At 41.0% G+C, this 26,461-nt stretch overlaps 1 protein-coding gene across 2 annotated transcripts in view; it reads right to left on the bottom strand.

Moving 5' to 3' along the window:
• Positions 1 to 26,461, bottom strand: part of SORT1 (sortilin 1) — a 941,002-nt gene that overhangs the window by 225,109 nt on the left and 689,432 nt on the right. For both annotated transcript variants that reach the window (XM_044076883.1, XM_044076884.1), the window contains one exon: positions 25,897 to 26,086. In XM_044076883.1, the coding sequence (XP_043932818.1) occupies positions 25,897 to 26,086 (190 nt within the window). The remainder of the gene's footprint in view (positions 1 to 25,896; positions 26,087 to 26,461) is intronic.

Raw genomic sequence — 26,461 nt, 5'->3', positions numbered from 1 at the left:
CACAGTAAAAAGCACTTCAAAATACTTTGCCAGCCCCAAAAGTAAAATAAATACAAATTCTCCACAGAAAAAAATGTTTTCCAATTACCTTAAACAATTTTTAAACCAAAAGGAAAACATAGCACTCTTAAGTACAGCACAGTCTTATGACAGTCCATTAAAACAAACTCCTAGCTTTAAAACATATTTCATGAATGGGAAAGTGATATAAAATAAAGATTTTTTTTTTAAATTTACTTTTTATTTAATTTATTTTAAATTTGTTGATCGGGATATTCCAACTGGATTAATGTCCATTTTCAGTGGAGGCCTGGGGAGAAAAGTGCCAAGGTAGACAGATAGGTAATAACAAAGAAGGCATAATACCAAGGTAGACAGATAAGTTTTGTTTGTTTGTTTGTAGACAGATAAGTAATAACAAAAAAGGCATATTCTAGGAAAAGTACAAACAGACCATCAATCCTAGAAAGCCTCAAAGGAGCATACTCTTCAGCAGCAGGAAAGCTCTGAATGGCCTGGCTATTAAATCTGTCTTTTTAGTTAACTCAGCTTGAGCTGATTGTTTGGGCATGTAGAAGGTGCCCTGAAGCTTTGGATGCTAGCCAGTTGTATTGTGGAGGGTATAACCCTATATAACTAAGGCTACTGCAGCAGTGATCACTATGATGAATATGCTAAGTTACACAAAACATACATCTCAAAAGAGGAAATTGATACAAAAATAATCTTCATATTCGCACAAGTAGCAAGCACAAGCTTCAACATACGAGTTTAACCACTGAGAATTCTAAAAACAAGCGTTGGAAAAGAATATAACTTTCCCAAACTTAGCAAGAGCATTCCCAACCTTGTCAGAAGAGGGATTAGTATTAATCAAATGTTTAGCACCAGCTCGACTTACTAAAGTGATAGGTACTAACTAGGTCAGATCTAGGATGAGTTTAGAAAAATTTAAAAGACATAAGTATTTATAGTCTATCTGCCATTTTAGAAGAAGCAGGATGACTGTCAAGGAAATTGCAGGCTACAACAAAAACATCTTCCAAAGCAAACAGAACAGGAGGAACAGGGTTAAGGTTCTGGACATTCCAGCAGTAACAAATCATTTTCTGAGGGACTCAAAAACATCACCATTTTCCCACTGAAACAAATTATTCTTTCTGGAAACAGTCAAAGAGAAACAGAATCCTTCAATGGGACTGGCAGAAGCCACTCTCTCCTCAGAATCTGATTTAGAAATATGTGCAGACATAATCTGTCCCCTCACACCCATTCTGAGGTTCAATCTCTTGAATCTCTTCACAAATTGAACAATTCCTTTTTCTTTTACAATCAGCAGCCATACAGGAAGGATCAACAGCCTACAATAAACTCTGAGCAAAGCTCAATAAGCTACTCGTGTCCAAGGTCACTGAAACAGGAGAAGACAGATTTACTTTTGTTTCTTTTTGACACAGATTTCTGAAGAAACAGACCCAGAGTTGTCAATAACATGCTCTCTCAGGACGGGCACAGCTTTTTGGCTAAGGAGACAGTAATTCCCTGACCCTTCTCCCAAGAATGACAAGAGTGGCTCTCTCTTGCCTACCAAGGGGACAACAACAGCTATAGATGATGCGTCTAATCAGCAGTCCATACTGGTTGAAGAGACAGAACCAATGGGACGCAATAAAAAGATGACTGGTTTGAGGAACTAGCTTTAGTTACAAGACAGCCACCAACTTGTAGCAGAGTTGCACGCTTTGCTGCGATAGCAAAGGCTGCTCAGCAATAGCTTTCTTTTTGCAGCTAAAAGTAGATAGAACTAAGGAACCAATACATTGTTCCATGATTAAGCCAAAAAGGTGCCCGATTCCCAATACTTAGCAAAACAGTAAGTTGTAAAAGAAACTTCTCCCTTGATAAAACACAGTAAAGAGCATGTTATAGTATTGGGATCTCAAGCAATTTTGGGACACCAGCTTAAAGAAATCTTGTCTGAACAGCATGTGTGAACAATCTTATGTGAATGCCAGCGACTAAAAACAAATACAAAAGCTGCATGGAATGCCTGGCTAAAAGGGCATCAGCCAAGATAAGATAGTGCTTAGGAATAATTCATCAATTTATCAAGGCATAACTATTAATATAAATAAATATTTATACTAAAAATAATTCCTCTAATAATCAAATGTCAGACAACATATGCAAACTAGCTATAAGACTTTGCAGTGGGTTTTTAGAATTGTCAGCTCAGCCTGCTATTAGAATAAAGATAGACTGGAAAGGTCACAGCAGCCTGAAACAAGGGTCACACACTAACACACACACACTGATGTATTATAACAGCAAGAGTGGCTCTTCTAGTAGAAGTTATATAAAACATGTATTAATCAAATCTTTTCTATTTCTATCAAAACATTCCTAAACTATATGTATAAAAAATCAATAATGTAAAATACATGACTTGTAAAATGTACATATATGCCATCAATATAAAAAAAAAAAATCAAGAAATGTATATTGTTATATTTCACACATTATCCATAGAACGAATAACATGAGCAGATGTGCCTTGCATATACATGCTGCAAAGCTGCAGACTTTATATGAAGTTTTTATTAAGCTTTTGTATTGTACTACTTTATGAGTTGCAAACTTTCATTAGTTCTGAATTATTCAACAACAGTAATAATGTAAATATGAACTGCAACTAACAATAATAAATAGCATTTCTCATTAAAAATGTAATAGACAATTAAACAGTAAGAACATATAATGATAAAGCAAGCTAAAGAAAGGAATGCTGACTCTGTAGTTGTCACTAAAAAAAGGGAAGAAAGCTGTTATAGTAGTAACTTTTAAAATTGTCTGTTCACAAGCAATTTTAAATAAATGTATAACCTGATTTGGACACAATGTATGTCTAAAGAGGCAGGGCTGTATCTTTCAAGACTGTATAAAAACCCTGTCCTCATCTGTAATCTGTCAGTCAGTGAACCAAACCAAATACAAGATGAAATAAACTGGACTGACCCTGGGATGAATTGCTTTGCTAATCATTTATTCTTCTTTTATTCTAATTGCCTGTATTTTTTTTCCTCATAGGTGTAGTGCTTGTAAATACGTTTACAGAGCACTTTACAAAAAGTAACTCAACGTCAACTCTCTATAGTAAAAAGGAGTTTAAAATCATATTTAACTTTTTACGACAAAATAAAACAAAGTAACACTCCTGTTTAAAATGAACAAGTCACATGACACGACAGTCAACAAAAACACTTGCTCCTAGCTTAAATAAGTGTGTGTGTGTGTGTGGGGGGGGGGGCATGTGTGTGCATCTGTGTGTGCATATGCATGTTTTTTGTTTTCTGTAACAAAAAGTAAAGTGGAAGTTTGTTTCGTTATCTGCCCAGCAATTAAAAAGAGTTAGCCGAACACTGATTCTTGACAGCCTGCAGAGGAGCATTCTCTTTAGGTGCAGGAAAGCTCTGAAGGGCTTATTACCCAAACCTGACTTTGTCAGTTCAGCTCAAGCAGACTCTTTGGGCACTCGGAAGGTACCCTGAAGCTTTAGAAGCTGGATGGCCTTTGCATTCTTTGCAGGATATAACTCAGTATGGTCAGTATGAAGAAAATCTTTCATACGTGGTATGAGGGGGTCCACCTTCACTAACCGCAGCACAGAGTCCCCCTCAAAGGAGCATACCTTGATTATGATGGTTCCCAAAGGAAGACACAGACCAAAAGACCACAACCAATTTATAGTGTGTTTTAAAGGCAGTCAGGACAAAACAGCTAATCCACAAATATCATCCAAAGCTACATTACAGAAAAAGGCTAGGGATGTAGTGAGTGCCCTATGGTAAGGACCCTAGGATTAGAGGGCAAAGATTGGTTATAATTTTCATAAGAATCTGATGAAATAATTCATCCACTTAGCTAGAGTAACATTAGACACTTTGCAAGGGTTTTTTTTTTTTGGTCATCCAACGAGGAGGTATATGCCTTTTTATGACTGGTGGGTCATAGAAGTGGACTGCAAAAGCTCAAGGCTTCTCCAAACTCCTGTCTAACAGGCTGCAAGGCTTAGGGCTCATGAAGAGGTTATTCTAGGCTTACATAATGAATTGGCATCAAAGACTGGTACGCTAGCAATTAGAACTATGCAGTTGACTCAGTTGACAAAGGTGTTACCTAATCCCTAGGACTGGTTACATCTCACCTGTAATCTGTACAGAAATAGTTAACAGTGACATCAGCATGGACATCCCTCCTCCTACCATAAGTGGTAGTTGCAACAGCTACAATAGTGACCTCAAGGAGATGCCCATTCTGCTGTCATGAAGGATAACCATCCACTTACCAGATTTGCAGTTCTACCTAAAAGAGTGAGACTAACTCAATTACAGCTTTTCAGTGTGACTTCATTTGGGAAAACATTGTCAACTTGTCGCAAAATAGGCATTAAAGTGGCTAACTGTACGGTTTGCTTTCACCAAGTAAAAAAAAAATCTTTAAGGGGAATGACAATCTGCTGACCCTGACAGAGTAGCAACCTCCTGGTGCCAAACAAAGCATCTACGATGAGGTCATACAAGCTTCAGTTCACACATTTGTTACCCATCAACTGAATGTGGATTCAAAGGAAGACAGGACCTGGTAAAGAGTTTTGCAGGACTTACTTACATAATTAAATAACTGCTTCCATTTACATAAGTAATTTTTAAAGTATCTCTGGTTGCCTGCTATTATTGTGATACCCAATGACACTCATTCCTATCCACCATGAAAGGATGGAAACAAAAGACTTAATACTTTTTTTTCTTTTCCTCTACTAAGCACAGCAGTTTTGGGTAATGTTAATACATACTGATCTCCAAACGCCTTTCACACCTTGACTATACTGTCACCTTTCTGAATCCTGGATGTGGATATGTAGGATCCCAGCACTCTAATGAAGCTTTTTGTGACCACTGTATTCTTAAAAGTGCAAGGAAATGATCGATTACATACATATACATACATATGTATATGAGATTTATACTTTGGCATAAGCACTTAACAAGGGCACTGTAGGGGCAGAACTACCTATGCCACACTCCTTGGGAAAAAGTTGCTATCAACACAGCAAATAAGCTGATAACTCTTAACACTGATATGTGCAAACATGCTTTACTTAATTTATTGTGAAATTAAAACTCTAATAAATGCACTTTTACACCACTAATGAATCAAATATAACAAACTGAAAACAATTCTATATTTATAGAAAAAGCAATGAGATTTTTAAGATAAAACAAAAGAAAAGAAAGAGGTCCAAGGGTCCAAGAACTGTCAAGAGTTAATAGTGCAGGGGGTGGAGCTAAACTACATATATGCTGTCAGTTGTAATAGGCATTAAGATTGCCTACCAAGGGGACAACAGCTATAGATGATGCGTCTAATCAGCAGTCCACAGTGGTTGAAGAGACAGCACCAATGGGATGCAATAAAAAGATGACTGGTTTGAGGAACTAGCTTTAGCTGCAAGACAGCCACCAACGTGCAGCAGAGTTGCACTCTTTGCTGTGATAGCAAAGGCTGCTTAGCAATAGCTTTCAAATATAGAATCAAATATAACAAACTGAAAACAACTCTATATTTGTAGAAAAAGGAATGAGATTTTTTTAAAATAAAACAAAAAAAAAGAAAGAGGTCCAAGAACTGCCAACAGTTAATAGTGCAGGGGGTGGAGCTAAACTACATATATGCTGTCAGTTGTAATAGGTATTAAGATTGATAAACGCCTGCTAATTGAATGTGCAAAGTTTGAACTGCTGTCTCTATGGCAATTTCTTAAACTGTATACAATTCCTCAAAAGTACTGTTTGGGGAAACAAAAAAAGTGCAGCTGTGTACATTTACCATAAATGTAGATGTTCGAGTGTATTCACGGTTGCAGTCATTACATTAGGGTAATCTGCTGGCTGGTTGCCCTCAGTCGGCCTAATTAACAAAGTCTTAGGTCCCGCGTGGGTTGCTGCCCCTTCTTCCATGACGTCAGGTCGTCAGGGTATAAAACATGCAGCAGACGTCATTACATCAATTTTTCTTGCCCCAGATGTCAGGTGCCCCTCAAAAGGGGAGCAAAATATATATATAATATAAAACAATGCTAACTGCTGCATCACCGTGCTGCAATATAACCATTCCTTAATACTGTACTACCTGTCATTCTGTCTAGATCAACTTCTCTTTTCAATACAAGGGTTACATTCTCACTTTGTTATAGGGGGATATTAAACATGAGGGTCCATCTGTCATTTGGCTGGATTACTGAGATTAAACATTATATTCTTTAATCACCCAAAGAATGGCGAACAGCTACAGTGGTCCCACTCCACAAAGGTGGCGCCACAACGGACCCCGGGAACTATCGCCCCATAAGCCTGACTAGTCTGGTCTGTAAAGCTATGGAGCGTATTATCATGGAACTCATAAACAAAGACATTGGGAACCTCCAGACACTGGACCCTACCCAATTCAGCTTTAAGGGCAGATCTTGTCTCTTAAACCTAGTTGATTTCTTTGAAACAGTTACCAAAGCCATAGATGAGGGCAAGGTAGTCCACACAGCCTACCTAGACCTCGCAAAAGCCTTTGACACAATACCCCACTCGGGGATCATAAATAAGCTTACCAGCTTAAATATCAACCCCTATGTCACAAGATGGGTTGCAAACTGGCTCAGGGATAGAACCCACATGGTCAGAATTGCAGGTGCCACATCCAAATCCAAACCAGTTACAAGTGGCGTCCCACAAGGCTCAGTTCTGGGACCTCTCTTATTCGGTATATACTTCTCTGACGTACAGGCTAACACAGGGGGACTATGGCTGACAAAGTTCGCAGATGACTGCAAACTGGGAGCCATAATTGACTCTCCAGCTGACACAAGCATCCTCCAAAAGGGTCTCACAGAGATGGATGCTTGGTGCCAGAGCCACGGCCTCAAGCTAAATGCTAAAAAGTGCATAGTCATCCCCTTTGGGAAAAACAAAGTGTCCACAAATTACCACACAGGTGGTAATCCATTAAGTACGGAGGAAGAAATTAGGGATTTGGGGACCCACGTAGATAGTAATCTCTTTGACAATCACGTTGCCAAAGTGGTTAGAAAGACCTTCTATATAGCCCACCTCATCACGAAAGGGTTCGCATCTAGATCAAGAGAGGTCATTGTGCCCCTCTACTCATCACTCATCAGGCCCAAAATTGAATACAATTGCCCCTTTTGGGATGTACCTTACCCGACACCTGCAGCAACTGGAGAGACCCCAAAAGTACCTCATCAAGAGGATCATGGGCCACAAACAGATGTCCTATGCAGCTCGACTAAAGAAACTCCAGCTCTACTCAGTTGCTTACCGCCTACTCAGAGGCGATCTATGCCTGACGTACAAAGCCATGTCTAACCCAGAATTAATGGACATGCTCCACCTCAAAAAATCCAAATCCCTTAGAGCTACACGCTCCAGGGACTTAAACCTCAGCACAAAAATAAATAGGACATGCTGGAGGGACAGAATCATCTCCCAGAGGCTCCCCTCACTCTGGAATAGAATCCCAATTCATGTTAGACAAAGCCCCTCGCTGACCCTCTTCAAGCGAAATCTGGACGCGTGGATGGGAAATCGCAAATTCACACCTGGGGTCTCTTCTGTGTCCCTGCTTGACAGAGGTACAGTAAACTAATCTTAAAGGGCTACCTTCTGTGACCTACTATACAGAGGCACAGTAGGCTAATATAATAGGGAGGCGAAAGCCAAATACACTCTGGCTTAGCTTATAAATGCCCTAGGGCAGATAGCCTAGTATCTACCTATGAACCTATGAACACAAAACATATACCTCCAAACAAAAGCAAATACTAAGATTAAAAGCCTTTTTGGTGTAACAGAAAGGAGAGGTATAGTTAGAGAAAAAAACAGGGGGCTGGAGGGAGGGTAACCAGGACTGCAACAGTGAATACACTTGAACATCTACATTTATGGTAAGTGTACACAACTGTACTATGTCCTTCATGTTTCACTATTACAGTCATTACATTTGAGTAGAATCCCAAAGCTATGGTTGGGAGGATGGATTTATACAGAATTAGGAGCAGCTATAAGGCCCTGCAGGACAGCAGTGGCAAAGCCAGCTCTAAATTTAGAGAAGAGAGGTAAATGGTAATGTTTGGTGAATGTATGAACTGAGCTCCAGGTAGCAGCTTCTAGAATGTCTCTGGTAGGAACCCCTCCGAGAAAGGCTGCAAAAGTAGATGCAGCCCTGGTGGAATGAGATCTGATCCCCTTGGGGATAGGTTTACCATGGTGCATATAGCAGAAACGAATACAATGACTTACCCATTTGGAAATAGTCTGCTTTGAAATAGCCTTTCCCTCTGCCCCTGCAGCAAATGCCACCAATAGTTGTTCAGATTTTCTTAAAGATTTTGTCCTGCTTAAGTAGAATCTTAGTTGTCTGTGTACATCCAATGACTGCAGAATCTGCTCACCCTTGTTCTGTGGGTTTGGGAAGAAAGTTGGCAGATGAATGGTCTGATAAGAGTCATACTAGATACCACCTTAGGCATAAAGGATGGATTGGTCCTGAAAGCTACCCTGTCCGGGTAAAAAATAATGAAAGGCTCCATTGCCATAAGAGCCTGTAGTTCTGAAACCCTTCTAGCTGACGTGACTGCTAAAAGAAAAGCTGTTTTCCAAGAGAGAAATTTTAGGTCCACAGTAGCAGCTGGCTCAAAAGGAGGTAGAGTGAGTTTTTCCAAGACAAAATTGAGGTCCCATGCAGGAGTTGGAGCTCTCCTGGGAGGTCTTAAATTTTTGGTCCCTCTGAGATACTGCTTTAGCAGAGGATGAGAAAAGAGGGGAGGCTCTGTGTTGTAATGAGCTGAAATGGCAGAGGCATGGATTTTTATGGAAGGAAAAAGATAGGCCCTTGTGAAGTATCTCAGTTAAGTATTGCAGAATCTGAGGAATATTGGGCATTGTTGTGCTTATTCCTTGGTGCTTGGTTCCAGGCACAGAATCTTTTCCATTTGTCAGCATAAGATTTTCTAGTAGTAGGCCTTCTGGCCTCCAAAATGACATCCATCACATGTTTGCTGAGAGATGTAAGGGGAGAAATTAGTTGATTAGCCACACTGTAAGATTCAAAGTTTGGAGCGGAGTGTGCAGAATTTGGTAGTTCTGCTGAGACAATAGGTAAGGTGTCTGAGGCAGGTGCCATGGAGGAAGGTGTGACATTGCACAGGAGCGGGTACCAGTGCTGGCGAGGCCAGTCTGGAACAATCGGAACATTTTTAGTTTGTCCTGTCTGACTTTTAGTAGGACTTTGGAAAGCAGAGTTAGAGGGGAAAAAGCATAGACCGATAGGTTTTTCCAGCTGAAGGATAGAGAATCCACTTTCCAAGCTTTTTTGTAATTAAATTTTGTGCTGAATTTGTCCAACTGATCTTTTTGCCTCACCCCAAAACTATCTATGTCCAGGCTCCCCCATTTTCATGTCAATATGCTGAAAATTTTGGTTCCAGTTTCCATTCGTCGTCGTTGTTGTTGGTCTTTCGGCTTTTCCCGGTTAGGGGTCGCCACAGTGGAACTCCGGTCCGCTAATGAATGGCAGTAGATTTTCACGAACGCCAAGGTGCCAGCTTGACGTTCAACCTTCAATGAAGGCATGCCCATTTTTACGCATGTCTTTTGAAAGCCCACCCAACCACGTGGAGGACATGCAGACTCCACACAGAAGGCACTCCCTGCACTCCAGCCAAGAATGAAACGGGAGAACCTCTTGCTGTGAGGTAACAACACTGCCGCTGCACCACCACGGATGTTTCCATTTGTGTGGGTCTATAAGATTTCTGCTTAGTTCGTCTGCCAGAGTATTTAGTTTTCCTGGCAGGAATTGAGCTTGTAGAAGTATTTGATAAGTTAAGGCTGTGTTCCACAATGCCATGGCTAGTCTGCAAAGGGGGTAGGAATGTGTACCCCCTTGCTTGTTTATGTACCACATGACTGTGGTGTTGTCTGTCTTTATCAGTAGTTGTCCTGGATGAAGGTAGTCCTTGAAGGCTGTCAGAGCATTCTGTACAACTAGCATCTCTTTCTGATTGATATATAGATGCATTTGATTTGGGCTCCATTTGCCCTGAATGCATCTCCCTGCCAGATGCACCCCCCCCCCCCAAGCATAGTCTGATGCGTCTGTAGTTAGGGTTTGGGCAGCAGGAGGTGGAATGAATGACAGCCCCTTGTTTTGGTGGCAGGCCTCTGCCCACCATAGGAACTCTAGTTGCAGGCAAGGTATGATAGGAATCATGGTTTCCAGGCTGTGACAATGTTGACTCCATAAGCTATTTAGGTACCATTGAAGTTTCCTCATATGCAGTCTTGCATATGAAATTAGAAGAATGCAAGAGGCCATGAACCCCAAGACCTGCAGAATTTGTCTTGCAGATAGCTGGGTTTTCGTGGCCACCTGTTTGAAGTAAGTCATCAATTGAATCTGCTTTTCTGACGCAAGTAAGTCATCTGGGCAGTTGTATTAAAACTTGCACCCAGGAATGTAATTTTTTGAGAGGGTACCAGTTGTGACTTCTTTTCATTTATGGTGTACCCTAGACAAGTTAGAACCCTTTTTACAAACGCCAGATGCTTTAGAAGAGTGTCCTTGTTTTCTACCTGAATTAGACAATAGTTCAGGTATGGATAAATCTGAATATTTCTTTGCCTGAAAAATGCAATTACTGGTGCCAGACACTTTGTGAAGACCCTGGGCACAGTAGATAAGCCAAAGGGCAGTGCAGAGAACCGGTAATGCAAGTAGCATGCATTGAAGCGGAGGTATCTTCTGCAAGATTCCCTGATTGGGATATGCAGGTAAGCCTCTTAAGTCTAGAGTTACCAACCAGGCATCTTTGCCTAGCATAGGTAGTAACTGTTGAAGAGTCAGCATATTGAATTTTGGAATGTCCAGAAATGTATTTAGAATGGATAAGTCCAGAATTGGATGCCATGATTCGTCTTTTCTGGGTACCAGGAAAAGTCTTGAATAGAAAAGTACAGTTTTGTACCTACCATAAATGTAGATGTTCGAAGATCCACATTGCTGCAGTCCTTACATATGGGTAGTCCGCTGTCCTCGGTCGGCCCGAATACCAAAGTATTAGGCTGACGTCGGTCAAGGCGCTTAAAACTGACATCAGGACGTCAGGGTACAAAAGCGCATGACCGACGTCATATCCTCAGTCTTTTCTTGCCCCAGATGTCAGAAGGCCCTAAAAAGAAAGGGCAAAGCCAAAAAACAGCAAAAACAACCAACCACCCCTGCACTAACCATATTTACAATATTTACAACCCAAACCACACAACCACCTCTAACTACAGAGGGAAGGAGGGAGGTAAATTGGACTGCAGCAATGTGGATCTTGAACATCTACATTTATGGTAGGTACAAAACTGTACTATGTTCTTCATCTCACATTGCTGCAGTCCTTACATATGGGTAGAATCCCAAAGCAGAGGTAAGGGAGGATGGCAAAACTATAAAGCATTAGGAGCTGCCAAAATGCCCTGTAAAATTGCAGTGGCAAATCCAGCCCTAGATTTAGAGTAAAGTGGAAGGTGGTAATGCTTAGAGAAAGTATGCACTGAACTCCAAGTAGCTGCCTCCAAAATATCCTTAGTAGCCACCCCCCTTAAAAAGCTGTAGAAGTGGCAGTAGCCCTTGTGGAATGAGGCCTAATCCCAGATGGAACCTCCTTACCATGATGGGAATAACAGAAAGCAATACAAAAACCAATCCACTTAGAAATAGTTTGTTTTGAAACAGGTTTGCCCTGAGAACACAAAGCAAATGAAACAAACAACTGCTGAGACTGCCTGAACCCTTTAGTTCTGTTCAAATAATATCGCAACTGTCTGTGTATATCCAAAGTGTGCAAAATCTTCTCCCTTTATTTTGGGGGTTTGCATAAAAAGTAGGCAAATGAATAGTTTGGTTTAAAGCCACACTAGAAACCACTTTAGGCATAAAGGAAGGGTTAGTACGCAAAGACACCCTATCCTTGTGGAAAATTAAGAAAGGCTCAACCGCCATAAGGGCCTGTAATTCAGAAACCCTTCTCGCAGATGTAATGGCCAACAAAAAAGCAGTCTTCCATGATAAATATTTCAACTCGGCAGTCGCTGCAGGCTCAAAAGGTTGTAGAGTGAGTTTCTCCAACACAAAATTGAGATCCCAAGCAGGAGTAGGAGCTCTACGTGGGGTCTTATATTCTTTGCCCTCTAAGGAATTGCTTAAACAAAGGATGAGAAAATAATGGTGGGTCACAGTCATAGTGAGCAGAAATTGCTGCAGCATGAACCTTTATAGAGGAGAAGGACAAACCTTTGTCCAATAACTCAGTAAGGTATTGAAGAGCAACACTTAAGTTAGGTTTAGAAACATCAAAGTCCTTTGCTGTACTCCAAATTAAAAATCTCCTCCATTTATCTGCGTAAACTTTCCTTGTACTAGGCCTTCTGGCCTCCAAAATAACATTCAAAACTTGTTGTGGAAGCTGAGACCCTCCAGGGTTTAAAACAGAATATGCCAGGCTGTTAGATGTAGAGAGTGAAGTTTGACATTGAGTAAATGACTGTTCTCCTGAGACAGCAGGTGTGGAATCGAAGGCAAAGGCCATGGAGGCTCCCGTACCAGACTTCTCAGTAATGGGTACCAGTGCTGTCGAGGCCAATCCGGAGCTATTAAAATCATGGTTGGCTTGTCCTGTCTGACCTTCAGGAGTACCTTTGGGAGGAGAGGCAGTGGTGGAAAGGCATACACGTGAAGATTGCTCCAATTGAATGAGAGAGCATCCACTTTCCAAGCTGTGGGATGAAACCTTTTCGTGCAAAACTTTGGCAGCTGGTAATTCAGTGGAGAAGCGAACAGATCTCTGTCTGGAGTTCCCCATAACACTGTCAATTTTTGAAATACATGAGGATCCAATTTCCACTCGTGGGGATCCATAAATTGTCTGCTCAACACATCTGCTAAGGAGTTCTGTGCTCCTGGCAGAAACCTTGCCTGAAGATTTAGCTGCAAACTGAGAGCAGTCTCCCACAAAATCATTGCTTGTCTGCATAGAGGATATGAATGTGTCCCCCTTGCTTGTTGATGTACCACATGACAGTTGTGTTGTCTGTTTGAATCAACACCTGCCCTGGAAGAAGTAAATCCTTGAAAGCTATCAATGCAAATTGGACTGCTAACATCTCCTTCAAGTTGATATGTAAATGTTGAAGTCTGGCAGGCCACGTGTTTTGTACCCATTTTCCATTTAGATGAGCTCCCAAGCTTTGTCTGAGGCATCTGTCGTTAGAATCTGACTCGCCTCTGGTCGGGTCACAGAGAGTCCCTTGTTTAGGTGACATTCCTGAGCCCACCACAAAAATTCCTTTTGAATGCAAGGTATTATCTGAATGACAGTGTCCAAATCTTGGCAGTGTTAAGGTCCATACATTTTGAGATACCATTGTAGCTTCCTCATATGCAGTTTGGCATTGGGAAGTACCAGAATACAAGATGCCATGAACCCCAAGGCTTGAAGGACTGTCCTTGCAGTCAGCCTGGACTGACGAGACAATTGATGAAAATAAAGAGAAAGATTCTTTTGTTTGTCCGGGGTCAAAAAGGCCATCTGGGATGCTGTATTCAGTCTCACACCCAGAAAGCACATGTCCTGAGAGGGTACTAGACTGGACTTTATTTCGTTCACAGAATACCCTAGGCATCTTAACACTGCCATCACATACTGTAAATGATAAAGAAGTTCGTCCTTTCCTTGAGCCAGAATCAGGCAATCGTCCAAATAAGGATAGATTTGTATTCCTCTTAGCCTGAAGAAAGCTACCACTGGAGCCAGAACCTTCGTGAACACTCTGGGCGCAGTAGATAAGCCAAAGGGCAATGCAGAGAACTGATAATGAAAAGTCCCAGCCCAAAACGCAGATACTTCCTGCAACTGGGCCTGATAGGAACATGAAGGTAAGCCTCCTTGAGATCCAGAGTCACCATCCAGTGATCTTTGCCCAGCAGAGGTAAAAGCTGCTGTAACGTCAACATTTTGAACTTGGGAATGTCCAGATATGTGTTGAGGATAGATAAGTCCAAAATGGGTCTCCACGTGTCCCCTTTCTTTGGTACTAGAAACAGGCGAGAATAAAATCCTAGGCCCACTTCTGGCAGAGGGACCGGTTGTATAGCTCCTATTTGAAGTAGAAGAGAAATTTGGTTGTGAGCCTCTAGTCTTTGCTGAGGAGGAACGTCTGGCATGCCTTTGAAAGGAGGCAAGGTATGGAAATAAAACTTGTAACCTCGGTGTATGATATCCAGTACCCATTTGTCCTGGGTAATTAAAATCCAATTTTCTGACATCCGGTACTACACTGAGGCAAGAAAAAAACAAAATAATCCCCAACGGGGTACTTAGCCAACTTGGATTCGGTCTGAAACTCCGAACTCGAATTTCAGAACGCCGAACGGCACTTGCAACGCTGCTTCTGCATCGGACCATGCGGCAAAAAAGACTGAGGATATGACGTCGGTCATGCGCTTTTGTACCCTGACGTCCTGATGTCAGTTTTAAGCGCCTTGACCGACGTCAGCCTAATACTTTGGTATTCGGGCCGACCGAGGACAGCGGACTACCCATATGTAAGGACTGCAGCAATGTGAGATGAAGAACATCCTTGTCCCTTTTCCTCTTCTGGCACAGACTGAATAGCCCCCATATTCATGAGGGACTGAACTTGTTTCTGGGCCTCTGCCCACTGATTTGGAGGCAGATCTGGCCATCTGTTTGGTATTGGCAACGTGTGGAAATGAAATCTGTATCCCTGGGATACTATATTTAAAACCCATTTGTCCTGGGTAATGAGTTGCCAGTTTCGTGCATGAAGTGCCAGTTTTCCCCCAAAGGGGCAGCCAAAAGATAAGTGCTTGGTATTTGTAGAGGAAAGTCATTGAGACCGTTTACCATAGGGAGGTGCCTTGTTGCTTCAAGGTTTGGAGGTGGAGGCACCCCATTGTTTTATTCTAAACGTTCCTTGTGACTGAAACCTGGAGCCTTTGGAATGTCTGGATTTGACCTGAGCGGCTCTCGAGGGAACTGGAAAGAACCAGTTCTTAGTAAGCCAATGCCTACTAAATCTGGGTGGCTGCACTTGTAAGAAATCTTTCACAGTCTGCATAGATTTAGCTTTATCTTCCATCTTTTAAGACTTATTCAGCCTTATTACCAAAGAGACTGTCCTGTTGTAAAGGAGCATCCCACAATTTTGCTTTAACATGGTCAGGCAGACTTTGCTCTTTGAGCCAAGCATGCCTTCTTATCACAGATCCAGTTACAGCAGCCCTGCAAAAGGCCTCCAAAGACTCAAAAGCACATTGCAAAGTATGTTTTCCAACTTGTTCAGCTGAATGCAATAAATCATGCAACTCTATTTTACACACAGAGATCAACATCATTTTCTGTTTAAGTAAACCCATGACATGCTGCTGATATTTAAGCATATGAAATTGACAGTTTAATGCCCTGATTGCCAAGGTTGCAGACGTGTACACCTTCTTACCCCATCCATCCAGTGCCCTGGAATCTCTGTCAGAAGGGGTAGGATTTTTAGCAGTAGAGGCCTTAATGCCCTTGGGACCCTGAGAAATGGTTTCAGGGTCAGCAGTAGGATTTTTGAAAAGGAATTTGTGGGAGTCAGGAACCCTGTAATATCTGTCTGGCTTACTAGGAGATGGAGCAGAGAATCAGGACACAGACTGGATTCTGAGAAAACAGTCAACAATGTCTAAAACAGGAGGCATAGCCACAGGCCTATGCTGAGGAAGAAGGAGAAAATCCCAAGTCTCTTCTTAGATTCAGAAAAATCCTGACTTTCCCAGTGGAAATGCTCCCTTAAGGTATGTAAAGTTTCTCCAAAAGAGAAATCCTCAGGGGGAGAAGCAGAAGGTATGGAATCTTCTGCATCAGAGTCCTCATAAGTAGGTATTGATAAATCCTGTTCAGAAGAAGAATCAGAAGAAATAGAAACCTGATCTGAAGATTCATGGTCAGTGCCTTGCCTAGGCCTCTTAGCAGGAGGGGGATGGGTACCCGTGATCAAGGTAATTAAATCTTCAGCCATTTTGATCATTTGTTTTTTAGGCATTGGGACCTGTACACATGGCCCAAGCATCAGATTTTGACATAGAAGTAGATTTTGGCCTTAGATTTGAAGATGGTGTCTGTTTAATATACAAATCTTTAGGCCTGAAAACACCCTCAGAAGCCAGTGCCTGCTCAGCGGCACCGTACCCATCTAAGGTAGAGACATCCGCGGGTTCAATACTTAAAAGAATCTCGCGGCATACCGGACTCCAAATGGGTCTCAGTAGAGACCTGCGAATCAAAAGTAGTGGGCATCAGGGGCTGCGAAAGTGCCTCACTGAGTACCGGCGACTGGCTTAGGAGAAGAGTAGTCGGTTTTGGACCTCGACGGTCTGTCTCTGTCTTTTTCTTTGCGTTTTTTTAGGTATTATGGTAGTCGGATTGCTAACTGATGACATTTCCGGATAGTTAAATCTTGCAACAAAATATTTAGAAGCAAAAATATATCCAAGTTTGATCGTGCAATTTAGCACAAAACCGACAGCAAGGCACATTGCTGTCAGGGCCTAGGCAAGGAATACAGTACAAATGAAAATCCTTATGAGGTATTTGCTTCCCACAAGTAATGCAATTAGCTTTTACTGACATCGGTAAGGAGCAAGAAAAAGTTTCTCCAATGGGGTACTTCGCTTTTAGTTGAAGACTTTGGTTCTGAAACTCGAAAACGAAAATTTTAGGAGTCGGCCGACCGGCACTTGCGAACTGCTTCTGCTTCGGGCACCGCTCAGCAAGGAAGACTGATGCAGTGGTGTCGGCTGCATGTTTTATACCCTGACGACCTGACGTCATGGAAGAAGAGACAGCAACCGATGCAGGACCCAAGACTTTGTTAATCAGGCTGACTGAGGGCAACTTGCCAGCAGATTACCCAAATGTAATGACTGCAACAGTGAAACATGAAGATCATCACTGGGGACATCAGCAAACCATTCTTGCAACACACTGTGTGGCATCCCCCATACACAACAACTTCTTAGGATATCTCGAAGATAACTGCATTTTAGAGAAATAAAATACATGTTATACTCTGTCAAATTATGGAGTGAAAAGGCTGCTTTTTGATAAAACAGTCTTTTTGTCAGTCTTTATCCAATTGGATCTGTATGCAGTGAATTAAAAACCAGTATCCTTCAGGGGTTCAGGCACCTAGCCAGTGTGACATTTTCCTGTAGTACATTTGGTTGAGGACAATGACATTTAGCTACAGAGAAATATGGCTTTTTGTGAATTCCCTAAGGGCAAAGAGAAGCACACACTACCTTGCCCACAGCTTTAATAACCAAGTGCATGGGGGCAGAAGAACTAATGAGTGTTGTGTTCAGTGTACAGCACATGCTTATGTAACTATAACATGTAGAATTGTGCTACAGCATGGAGAATATCCTGCATGCTACTGTAGTCGCATTTAGGCTCCAGTATGCATCTTAGGTAATGTTCTCCAGATACTGTGAAAGGGGTAGTCATCCAAACACACCAATTATAAAGGCACTGCCCATTGTGCAATGCATTTTTACTGCCACTGACATACCCACTGGCCAGCCTGATGCTGATCCCTGCCATACTGCCTGCCATCTCATGTTGCTTTGGGGGCCATGGACATTATTTTCCCCCTGTGCATTTGGTAACTGAAAGTGTGGGCATGGCACCGCATTTTTTGTGACAGAACCTCCAGCCTACCCAGTATCTATCCTAGTCAACCGCTCTATTACTGAATCCTACGTTCCCTCGATATGGAAACATTTCTATACATTACCCATACACAAAGGAGGAAACTCCTCAGACATATCTAACTTCAGACCAATTGCAATACTGTCTCCCCTCTCTAAAATTTTATAAAAATGTATTCACAATCAGGTTATGGACTACTTACTTCAGGAAAACCTACTTACACACACACAACACGGCTTTCGTCCCAAACACAGTACTACAACCGCACTAATATCCTTCATAAATACCGTATCTCTTGCTTGTGAAAACAAACTTGTCTCTTGCTGTTCCTGGACCTCTCCAAAGTCTTTGACACCGTCTCCCATCCTCTTATCCTGGCCTAACTAACCTTAATTTCTCTTCTCCTACTATTTCCTGGTTGTCAAACTACCTCTCAAGCTACTAACAATCAGTCAAATGGCTCTTTGCTCAATCCCCTCTCACTGTGGAAATGGGAGTCCCCCAAATATCTATCCTTGGGCCTCAACTCTAATATTTTCACTATTCTATTACACACCTCTTGCTCCCAGTCATCACTTGTACAATACGCTGATGACTACTGTCATCACTATTGCAGACAATCCATCAGACTCTGCTCTACTACACAAACATCATTTAATACCATAGAGACATGGGCTCAGTGACAACAAATTCTCAACCCAAAGACAACTAAGCTCTTACTCTTTCTCCCAAAGAACCTCTCTAATCTCAAATCTACTTTTACTATTCAGTCTAGCAACACAATCATCACTGTAGAACCTAGCACAAAACTGCTAGGAGTCATAACAGATGATCAGCTTAAATTTGATCTACATCTCACAAACTGTATTAAAAAGGCACACCAGAAACTCTGACACCTTTACGCAACAAGAAATTTGTAACCAAAAGGGCCAAAATAACTTTCTCTCATGCATTTCTTCATCCTACTCTATTATACAGCTGTCAATTATTCACAAATCTGAACTCTACACTCCTCACCAAACTAGAAAATACCTATAATAAGGTGGCCAGATTCTCTGCAAACCAAACCTATAAGTCTCACCACTGCATATCTCTTAAGTAACTAGATTGGCTAGAATTTCCCCACCTCCTCAAACTTCATCAACTACAACTTATCCACTCCATCCTATTATTGCCCTCCTTCTGTCATAGCCTTACTTCAATTATATCCAAATGCTCTCCTGATAGATCGCTTCGCAGCTCCGACCAGGACCTGCTACAGATTTATAAACCTAAGACCAAAATATGTTGTATACTCTAATTACAACCCTGCCACATCCTGGAACAAACTACACCTAGAAATTAGGTCACTTAACCACCCTAAACAATTCAAAACTGCCACTCGTGAATACCTAAAGAAAAACTAGTCTTGCCACTGCACTCATCCCCCATGACCCTCTTTCTCCTTAGTATCCAACACCCCCTCTCTCCTCTGCCCATGTTACCTACACCCTCCCACTACTTCCTTTCACACCCCTTCTTCCTTGTCTAATCTTCCACCACCACTGCCCACTAACAGCTTCCTTTTATCTATTACTTTTCCCTAATCCCAACCTCCTTTCTCTCATCTTTCCTCCTCGGTATTTTTTCTCCTATTTCTCTCCATATTACTTAATGGTAATTTACTATAAACACATGTTATTCTGCTGATGTTTTAGACTATCCTTGTCACCTGCTACTGCCTCTCCTCTTTTATCTCTCACCAGTTCATACCAAGTTTATTACCACAAACCCCTTCTATATACCTCTGATCATATATCTTAAGTTTATTCTATGCTGGTTTACTGAGTCCATCCTAGATGTGCATTTCCTTTTCAAAATGTTTTGCCTCCAAATAGTGCTTTTTGGTTTCTCTACATCACTTCTCTGCCATTGCGAATATTGTATAGACATTTTTGAAATGTTTTGTGTACTCATGAATAATTCTTTATGTGCATGTAACTGAAATGTATTTTTAAGTTTTTGTATCTGATGTATAATTTTATCTCACTGTGGAGCTTTTCCCCCTCGGGTCTCTGCTGAAAATGAGCCACTAGGCTCAGTCAGACAAACCTGGTCAACAAATGTTATGTAAATAAATAAAATTCTTCCGTTTGTCCACAGGGAATTCACAACAGCCATATTTCTCTTAGCCGAATGTCATTTCAGCCACGTGTCACCAACCAAATGTACCATAGGGAAATGACACACTGGCTAGGTGCCTGAACCCATCCTTCAGTCAAGTCTCTCAGTTAGTTTACAGGGTGGAGCATTTTTTTTATTTTTTTTTATTTTTTTACTTTTTGCTGATATTTCTTTGAAGTTATTCTACTTTAGCATATTGGGATAATATTGCAATTAAAAACATTACTAGAAAAAAGAAAATATTTGTGAATACAAAAACAAAAAATGTGCATATAGATAAACAGAATAAGAAGCATATTATCTGAACACAGAGTTTAATAACTACAAACTAAATTCAGACAATCAAACTTAAAGGCTGCAGAATATTCAGAATGTTCTCTGTATCTAATGTTTTCTGATTTAGCCAAAATTTTAATGTTATCATTCATATTTTCATACAACTGTCATGTCACTTTCCTTGTTAAATATATATTCATATTCAAAAATAGATTAAATGGTGGTGAAGTTTGACTCCACAAATGTTCTATCATAAATTTCCTTGTTACTGCTAGAATAGTCCATAACAGATCTTTCATTCATAGTATCACACAGAGAGGAGCATTGCATAATACTAAAAGTTTTCATTTAAAATTCATTCTATATTCATACTGCTCAAACTTGTGGATGCTTCTCCAAAACTACTGAAAGAAGCTCAGATTAATAAAATATATGCACCATCATATATACCCAATCTATTAAGTCTCCAACACATACACACTTTTTAATAGATCTTACTAATCCCTATAAGGATACAAGATAAGCTATGAATAAATTTGCAAAGTATATAATTTCCAAAGGAGAGGAGAGGCTGTCTCTGCAGGACATCACATAATTGCTTTCATGTCAACAGACACATTTGAATATGAAAGAATAGTTGGATGAAATCTTACCATAATGACAGATGTCCTTTTTCTTCTATGCTGCAGTACTCATTACATAGGGGAGATTCTCTGCCCAAGCGACCTAACATCCAGTCTGCATACAACAGCTTTTAGCTACTGCAAGTACGTGGGAAATCATGTGTATAGCCTGGTAAATGTCAGCCATAAAAGGACATACACACCTCAGAACTGAAATGCCCCAGGAGGAACATCAGTGCAAGGAAAGAAAATCTGCTATCCAAGGAAAAAACAAGGTATGGGGGGGGGGGGGTAACAATACTACAACACAGAAGAGAAGGACATGTATGGTTATGGTAAGATTTTACACAACTATTCTGTGTCTCTCTCTATTCAGTGTTGCAGTATTCTTTACATATAGGACAATACCAGAGCATAGTAAAAACCCTGGAAGAAAGAAGGAACAGAGGAGCCTTCTACAAAGCCATGGAGAATGGCTCTAGCAAACCCAGTCGTAGATCAAGAAATACTATCCAACTTGTAATGTATGGTGAAAGTATGAACAAAATACAAAGTGGCAGCCTCTACAATGGTGTTTGTATCCAAGTCTTTAAGGAATGCATCAGAGGAAGCCACAGAACTAGTGGAGTGAGCCTTAACAGGAACAGGAAAACTCTTACCATAAAACACATATCAAAACAAAAGAAACTGTCTGTTTGGAACAAGCAAACCCAGAAACCTGGGATGAAAAGAAAGAAATAGCTGATCAGACTTTGATGGCCTTAGTTTTATCCAAATAAAATCTTAGTTGTCTATGCACATCCAAGGTGTGTAAAATTCTCTTGCTAGAGGATTGAGCAGAAGGAAAGAAAGTGGGCAAATGAATAGCTTAAGAGACAACTCATTCACCACCTTGGGCATAAAAGGAAGGATTAGTCCGCAGAAAGACCTATCTGCATGAAAACAAAAAAAGGTGGAGAAGCCATCAAATCTTGAATCTCAGAAACTCACCGAACAGACACAGCTAGTAAAAGAACCATTTTCCAGGTAGAAAATTTTAAGGAAGCTAAAGCTATAGGTTAAAAATTAACTACAGTTAGCTTCTCCAAGACATAATTCAAACCCCAAGGAGGTAGAACTGGTTTCCCGAGAGGCTTAATGTGAAGGACACCTTTGAGAAAAAGTTTTACTTCCAATCTGAAAGTCATAGGTGGAGATAATGGCAGACAGGCAGAAACGGCTGGCAAGTGAACTTTCACTGAAGAATAAGCCGAACCACTCAAGTAACTCACACAAGCAAAAAAGAAAGAACCACTGGGACATCAACAGAAGACAGACCCAGATTACATGAGACACCAAGCTGAAAATCCCTTCCATTTGGATAAGTAAGATTTTCTAGTATTGGGTTTCCTGGCCTCCTGCAGGACTCTAAGCACATCAGAGAAAAGGTGTCTGAAAGGAATCAAGCTTATCACTCAAACTCAGCTGTAAAGCTGACAAATTTGGATGAAGTAGAGATCTCGTGTCCTGTATGAGAAGGTCTACTCTGTGAGGTAATTTGTGATGACTACCCTCGGCTAAATGCAGAAGAGCCAACGCTATCTTGGCCAGAAGGGAGTCACCAGCAAGATTTGTGGTTTGTGGTTTATTCTGCTGAATTTTGAGCAGAACTTTTTGAATGAGAGGAAAGAGGGGAATGCATAGACAAACATCCCCTTCCATGAGAAAGATATGGAATCCACCTTCCAAGTCAGATGACCTGGGACTCTGTCACAAAAAAGAGGACATTGTCTGCTCAGAGGGGAGGCAAAAAGATCTACTAGAGGAGTACCCCACCGATGGGACAAGTCCAAAAACGCATCCCTGTGACGCATTCATTCGTGGAATTGAGTCACAGACCTGCTTAGAGTGTCTGCCACAAGGTTTTGGGTGGATGAGATGTAAACCACTTGAAGAGTCGCACTGTACTGAACTGCCAAACCCCATGCCATGAGAGCTAACCTGCAAAGTATGTATGATTTTGCCCCCCCCACCCCCTGCTTGCTCACATACCAAAGGACTGTTGTGTTGTCAGTAAACACATTCAGGGGGGACTGGATGAAAGAGGGGATGGAAAGCCTGAAGAGCTAGACTGACCGCCCTAATTTCCTTGATGCTGGTATGCTCTTTCCTTTGTGAAAGAGACCAGAGACCCTGCACCCTCTTTGATGCAAAAGTTGCCCCCAACCTATGTCTGAGGCATCTGTTAACAGCTCGAGTTAGCTGGAGCAGATAAAGACGAATGCCTGGATTCAGAAAAAATTGCTGAATCCACCAAAGGAGCTTGGATTTTAGGCATGGGAGAAAGGGGAGGACAAACTCCAGAGGGTGTGCATGCTGCATCCAAACTGAGTTTAGGTACTACTGAAATTTCCTCATGTGGAGTTTTGCAAGAGGCAGCATATGTACTGTGGATGCCATAAACTATAGAAGTCTCAGAAATTCCCTGGCTGTAATGGAAAGAAGAGGCAGAGGACTGTGGAAGAAGGACACGAGAGAGAGAATTTTTTCTGGTGGAAGAAAAGCCATCAGGAGATCTGTTCTGAACCTGCACCCTAGGAAGATTTGATCCTGAGACGGAGAAAGAAATAATTTTTTGAAGTGTATGGTAAAACCCCAAGCTTTGCAGGAGAGAAATGGCAAACTGCAGATTTTGAATTAACTGTTCTGAGAGAAGAGCTAGAAATAGAAGATTGTCCAGGTATGGATATACCTGGATTCCCCTGACCCTGAGAAAAGCAATCAAAGGGACCAAACACTTTGTGAATACCCCTCAGGCACTGGAAACACCAAAGGACAAGGCAGAGAACTGAAAGTACAAAGAAGCCAGAGAGAAATGTAAAAATTTCCTGTAACTAGGATGGTCATGCATGTAAAGGTAAGCATCCCTGATGTTCAGAGAAGCCATATAAGCCTGAGGAGGAATCAAAGAAAGTCTGTAAAGACAGCATGCGGAAAGTTGGTACTTTCAGAAAGGTGTTTAAATGGGATAGGTCCAGTATTGGTCTCCAAGGACCGTCTTTTCTGGTGACAAGGAACATTCTTGAGTAAAACCTCCTGCATCTTTGGTCCAGAGGCACATGCTGAATTGTAGCTTGAGAAAGTAATTCCCTTAAAACATGTGGAAACAAATTCAACTAACTTGCAGAGGGTTGAGGAACACCCACGAAAGGATGAAGGTTTTTCCAAGTCATGAAACATACGTGTTGGATAATAGAAAGAGCCCAGGAACACTGAGTTATACCTGCTCAAGCTGGGAGAGAGGGGGACAGGCAAAGAGAAAGTAGAGTAAGATTTAGAAGAGGTTGGCAGTCACAGACTACCTGTCCTGGCCGGAAAGGGCTGCTGAGATGAGGGACCTGAACCAGTAGTCTTAGGCTGTGGAGGTCTTTCTTCTTGTAGGCTTTTTAGATATAGAAGAAGTAGAAGAAGGAGGTCACGTCGGTCTCCTAACAAAGGATGTCTTAGAAGGGAAATTTCTGTGGAATTTTGGGACAGGAGACACAAAAATGTGCTTAATGTTCCTTTTGCTTTTCTTGTAAAAACTTAAATAAGAGAAGCTTAAAGAAGAAACAGAAAGCAGTATTTATATGCATACATGAATCAAACAACTGCACTTGTACAGTTTAGAAATAAGTGTTTAGCTGTGCAAATATGAGATGGTTGCTACAGGACTGCTTTAGCCATTGTCAAAACATTGGCACTTGTTACTCACTACTAAGAAACTGAAACAGATCCTTTTTGAATGTACTGTAATTGGTTTTGTTTTTGGATATCTTGAGATATTGAGTTCTGTGCTGCATGTGCAGTTTTTAAAAAGACTTTCACCTATGTTGCTGAAATGAGATGTTGACAGACGGCATTGTCTGTAGAGGACTTTAGGAAATAGTTGTCTATATTGCGACAGACGTGCTAGAGGTGGGTAATAAGAGTAGTGACAGTCTGTATGTCAAACAGTTGGGTAATATTTTCAATATTTCATTTTCTATAGACTGAGCCGAAAAGTGTTCTGCAATGGCTCGTAGGTAAACCATGTGAGGAAATATTCTGTTTGAGTTCTGAGGATTGTCCAGGTGTTCAGTGGTTGACCTACCATTTTGTGATGTAAAATGAAGGATATTTAAGTAAAAAAATAAAAAAAAAGAAAAATCTATAGTCACAAAGAAATAATATACAATACTTTCACATAACATTGTGCAGATCATTATGAAAGTATGCATCTAAACAGCTACAGAAACATGAACAGCAACAATAACTGCACATTGCACACAAAGTATCACTAATGCTGTTCACCATTATGACACACGGTTTCACATTAATATTCTTCACCTTTATGACACACGGTTTCATTGTGCACATTTATAAGAACTCATAAAACATATATTTAATGAGTCATGCATGCAGCAAAACTGTCAGTGCTCCCTCTCTTAGCTTTATGTGATCTTTCACGTGACAAAGTTAATATTTTTGCTTACTTGTTGACTATTTAATAAAATGAAAATAAAGACATCATTTAGCAACGTCTGTATGCAAATGAAGTCGGACAGCAACAAAATTAGCATGTTCTACAAAACCAAGGTGGCACCTGCGGCTGAAATATGACAAATACTGTCTAAAGAAAATGCAGAAAAGAAAAAAAGCATATATACACATTATGCTTTAAGACACTAACTGAAATGTTATTTGCCCTCTTCAGAAAGACTGGTTAAACGTCAAGCAGTCAGAAATGGACCCAAACATCTTCGTAGGTAACTTGTAAAGGGTAATACACAAAAGAACTTTTGTCTGTCATTCCTTTCTACTAATAAACCAAAAGAAGTGCATGATGTTTCACACAAACATTGCAGACCACTTCATGTTTTAGCAAATCAGGTCCTTACAAATAAATTAACACAAAAGAAAGCATCCATAAAAACTATTTCATACCACAAGAAGTCTTCCAAGGTACAGGGGCAAGGGGCTGGCTGTTTGGTTATCACATAATCACGACCATTCCTGCATACAGAAGATTTTCTGAGGCGCAGAAACTGTTCTTTATAGCCAAGCATACAACCATCAGTGGAATCACCAGTGTTTCTGGAGTGAGCAAGCCACTTTGTGTAATCACCGTCTTCACCTGTACAGGAAAACAGGAGCCACAAATTCAAAATCAATTTCTTTCTCTGCAAGGGAAGACAACAGACTATCCAAGTTACTCCATAAATAAGACATCCCTTACAAACTACTACCAAACTTGAAATGCACAGAGCCTGTTTTTACAACACTAGCCCATAACATACAAAGACATTAAATCATTACAACCAATTATTAATTTCAACAAACAGATGAAACACTTCCTACGCAAATGATCGCAATGCAATTGCTTTAGAACCAGCACCATGACTTACTCTGTTTCACAACACAATTCAGCTACACTCCCTGCACTCTTATTGCTGACTATTCTTCAAGGTTCAGTAGCCCTCAATACTCTCCACATTAAGGTATTGAACCT

The sequence above is a fragment of the Protopterus annectens genome, chromosome 7.part0 (genome assembly GCF_019279795.1).
Source record: "Protopterus annectens isolate FY-2018-M chromosome 7.part0, PAN1.0, whole genome shotgun sequence".
Taxonomy (NCBI): Eukaryota; Metazoa; Chordata; order Ceratodontiformes; family Protopteridae; genus Protopterus; species Protopterus annectens.
Note: the sequence above shows the minus strand (reverse complement) of the source record. Positions and strands in the feature narration are given on the sequence as shown.